Below are 4,180 nucleotides of genomic sequence, written 5' to 3' on the forward strand. Positions count from 1 at the left end.
GAGATTGGGAGAGAGAGAGAGAGACAAAGAGACAGAGAGGAGGAGCGAAAGAGAGAGAGAGAGACAGAGAGGCAGATACAGAGAGAGAGAGAGACAGAGAGAGACAAAGAGACAGAGAGGGAGAGAGAGACAGAGAGGCGGAGGGAAAGAGAGAGAGAGAAAGAGAGAGAGGGAGAGAGAGAGAGAGAGACAGAGAGAGACATACAGAGAGAGAGAGACAGAGAGGCGGATAGAAAGAGAGAGAGAGAGTGAGAGAGAGAGAGAGGGAGAGACACAGAGAGAGACACAGAGAGAGAGGGAGACAGAGAGAGTGAGAGTGAGAGAGACAGAGACAGAGAGAGAGAGAGACAAAGCGACAGAGAGGAGGAGAGAAAGACAGAGAGAGAGACAGTATGATGAACAGAACGAGAGAGACAGAAAGAGAGAGAGACAGAGACAGAGGGAGAGGGAGAGAGACAGAGAGAGTGTGTGTGTGTGTGAGAGAGAAAGGACCAATGGAGAAAGAGAGGAGATTGGAGATACCAGAGCGAGATGGCGGAGATATAACGAGAGAGAGAGAGAGGAGGCGGGAAGGTGACTGAACTCGGTGGCGTTGTGTAACCCATTTGCCGCCATCTTGGAATGTGTGCAAGGGCGGGATTAGACAGGGCAATTCAGCTACGGGTGGCATCACAGCAGAGCCTCGTTCGCGACTGCTCTTTGGCGGGGGGGGGTGGGGGTGGGGTGTTAACCTCTCTCTGACCTTTCACCTCCGACCCCAACACCCCCGCCTCTCAGGTACTACCGGGACGTGAGCAAGATGACGCCCATCAGCGACCAAGACATGGACGCCTACCTCGCGGAGCAGTCTCGCCTCCATGCCAACGAGTTCAACACTCTCAGCGCGCTCAATGAGCTTTATTTCTACATTAACAAGTACAGGGACGAGGTAAGGGTTACCCACGGCAACCGAGGGGCACCGCCATGGGGGATTACCGCACAGGCCCAGGGCTAGAGATAGGAGAGGGGTCAAGGGAAACTGATGGTTGGTCCAATACTGAGCGTAGCCACACGCAGGGTAGCCCATTCACGCGAGTCTTGGCTCTCAGGTACAGGCTCGTTGGCGGGTAAGGCCTACTGGAGTGGGCCGAAGGGGCTCTCGCATGAGGAATGGTTGAAGAGGCGCCCAGTGTCACCATGGGAGACGGGAGAGGAGGTCAAATAGGCCTCAGCCCACAGCGCCCGTTCCCTCGGTGCTGACCCTCCCTTGGCGCTGACACTTCCTCAGCGCCCGCTCCCTTGGTGCTGACCCTCCCTCGGTGCCTACTCCCTCAGCACTGACCCTCCCACAGCACCCGCTCCCTCAGCACTGACCCTCCCACAGCACCCACTCCCTCAGCACTGACCCTCCCACAGCACCCACTCCCTCAGCACTGACCCTCCCATAGCACCCGCTCCCACAGCACTGACCCTCCCGCAGCACCCACTCCCTCAGCACTGACCCTCCCGCAGCACCCACTCCCTCAGCACTGACCCTCCCACAGCACCCACTCCCTCAGCACTGACCCTCCCACAGCACCCACTCCCACAGCACTGACCCTCCCACAGCACCCACTCACTCAGCACTGACCCTCCCACAGCACCCACTCCCTCAGCGCTGACCCTCCCACAGCACCCACTCACTCAGCACTGACCCTCCCACAGCACCCACTCCCTCAGCACTGACCCTCCACAGCACCCACTCCCTCAGCACTGACCCTCCCACAGCCCCTACTCCCTCAGCGCTGACCCTCCCACAGCACCCACTCCCTCAGCACTGACCCTCCCACAGCACCCACTCCCTCAGCACTGACCCTCCCACAGCACCCACTCCCTCAGCACTGACCCTCCCACAGCGCCCTGTCCCTCAGCACTGACCCTCCCACAGCGCCCGCTCCCTCAGCACTGACCCTCCCACAGCCCCTACTCCCTCAGCACTGACCCTCCCACAGCCCCCACTCCCTCAGCACTGACCCTCCACAGCACCCACTCCCTCAGCGCTGACCCTCCCTCAGTGCCCACTCCCTCAGCGCTGACCCTCCCTCAGTGCCCACTCCCTCAGCACTGACCCTCCCCCAGCACCCACTCCCTCAGCGCTGACCCTCCCCAGCGTTGTCTTCAACAGGTGACCCCTTACTCTAAGATGATGCCCCTCTGGGTCCTGGAGTCTCCCACACGAGGGGGTGAGGGAACAACCTCTCCCCATCTCCCCCTGTCGTGCCCCCCCTTGTCTGTTTCAATAAGGTGGCCACTCGTTCCTCTAAACTCCAACGGTTTCGGGCTCCAACCTACTCACCCTCTCTTCGTGAGAGGATCCCTCCCCGGGATCAGAAGAGGGAGCCTTCCCTGCACTGTCTCCGAAACCCGGTCTATCTCTGCTTGGATACGCGGCCCTGAATCTTCATAGTGTTCCAGGTGTGCTCTGACACTCAGGCCTTGTGTAGTTTTGGAGAGGGAGGGAGAGAGAGAGAGAGAGAGAGAAAAGACCGAGTGAGTGAGATAATGAGAGACGGGGAGGGCAAAAGAGAGGGGGAGAGAGAGACAGAGAGACTTGGGTAGATCAGGAAAGACAGACAGAGAGAAAGCAAGAGAGGGAGATAGCCGGCAAAAAGATTGAATGAACGAAAACAAGATGAAAGAGACCGGGAGAGAAGGAAGGGTCACTTGACTCAAAACGTTATCTTTGATTTCTGTCCACGTTCATGCCCAGACCTGCTGAGCTTTTCCAGCCATTTCGGGCTTCCAGCATCCATCGATTTGTCGGGAGTTTTAACTGGTCATTGTTTGAGCTAATTTCAATCTTTCTTTCGTCTCTCTCTCTCTCTCCTGATTTCACTCCTCCTTTACCCACTCTCGCCATCTCTCTCTCTCTTTCTCACGCACACTCTCTCTCTCTTTTTATCTCTCCCTCTCACTCTGTCTGTTTGTCTCTCTCTCACATACTCACTCACTCTCTCTTTCTCTCTCTCACTCTCTCTGTCTGTTTGTCTCTCTCTCTCACACTCTGTCTCTCTCTGTCTGTCTATCTCTCTTTCTCATACTCTCTTTCTCTCTCTCTCTCTTTCTCCCTCTCTCTGTCTGTTTTCTCTCTCTCTGTTTCTCTGTCTCTCTCTCTCTCTGTCTGTCTGTCTGTCTCTATGTCTCTCTCTCTCTGTTTCTCTCCTTCTCTGTCTCTCTCTCTCTCTCTCTGTCTCTCTCTGTTTCTCTCTCTCTGTCTGCCTCTCTCTCTCTCTCTCTCTCTGTCTGCCTCTCTCTCTCTCTCTCTGTCTCTCTCTCTCTCTGTCTGTCTCTCTCTCTCTCTCTGTCTCTCTCTCTCTGTGTCTCCCCCTCTCTCTCTCTCTGTCTCTCTCTCTCTCTCTCTCTGTCTGTCTCTCTCTCTCTCTATGTCTCTCTCTCTCTGTTTCTCTCCTTCTCTGTCTCTCTCTCTCTCTCTCTCTGTTTCTCTCTCTCTGTCTGCCTCTCTCTCTCTCTCTCTCTCTGCCTCTCTCTCTCTCTCTGTCTCTCTCTCTCTCTGTCTGTCTCTCTCTCTCTCTCTCTCTCTCTCTGTCTCTCTCTCTCTCTCTCTGTCTCTCTCTCTCTGTGTCTCCCCCTCTCTCTCTCTCTCTCTCTGTCTGTCTGTCTGTCTCTCTCTCTCTGTCTCTCTCTCTCTCTCTCTGTCTGTGTCTCTCTCTCTCTCTCTCTCTGTCTCTCTCTCTCTCTCTGTCTCTCTCTCTCTGTGTCTCTCCCTCTCTGTCTGTCTGTCTCTCTCCCCCTTCCCCCCTGCCCACCCCTGCCCCCCGGCAGGTTCTCACGGCCCTGGAGCGAGACTCCTACGCCCGTAAACACCGGCTACGGCAGAAACTTGAGCAGACCATCAACCTCATGGTGGGCACCAGTTGAAGACTGCCCACAGCCCGGGACTCATGGAAGGGGAGGGGACGGGGTGCGGGGAAGGTGGGGGGGGAGCGAGAACGGGGGTGCGGAGGAGGCGGCGAGGTGGGAGCCGGGGTCGGGATACCCCTGGCACGCCGCCGGGGGGGGTCTGGTTGGGGAGGGGGAGAGGTGGGGCACGAATCAGAAAGATGGCGCCTCGCAGCCCTTCTCCGGACAGGCGATCGGTTCCGGAACGTTCCGGCGCAAATCGTTCCCACCTCCCCCTCCCCCCCCCCACCGCCACCACTCC

General features: G+C 57.2%; 1 protein-coding gene across 1 annotated transcript; it reads left to right on the forward strand.

The window, feature by feature from the left end:
• Nucleotides 1-777: 777 nt before the first annotated feature.
• Nucleotides 778-3,926, forward strand: LOC132813467 (plexin A3-like; the record flags this gene model as incomplete). Its single annotated transcript, XM_060823158.1, has 2 exons — nucleotides 778-928; nucleotides 3,802-3,926. Coding segments are annotated over 2 exons (247 nt in total), but the record flags the coding sequence as incomplete, so codon positions are not given.
• Nucleotides 3,927-4,180: the final 254 nt, after the last annotated feature.

This window comes from Hemiscyllium ocellatum, unplaced genomic scaffold (genome assembly GCF_020745735.1).
Source record: "Hemiscyllium ocellatum isolate sHemOce1 unplaced genomic scaffold, sHemOce1.pat.X.cur. scaffold_3699_pat_ctg1, whole genome shotgun sequence".
Classification (NCBI taxonomy): Eukaryota; Metazoa; Chordata; class Chondrichthyes; order Orectolobiformes; family Hemiscylliidae; genus Hemiscyllium; species Hemiscyllium ocellatum.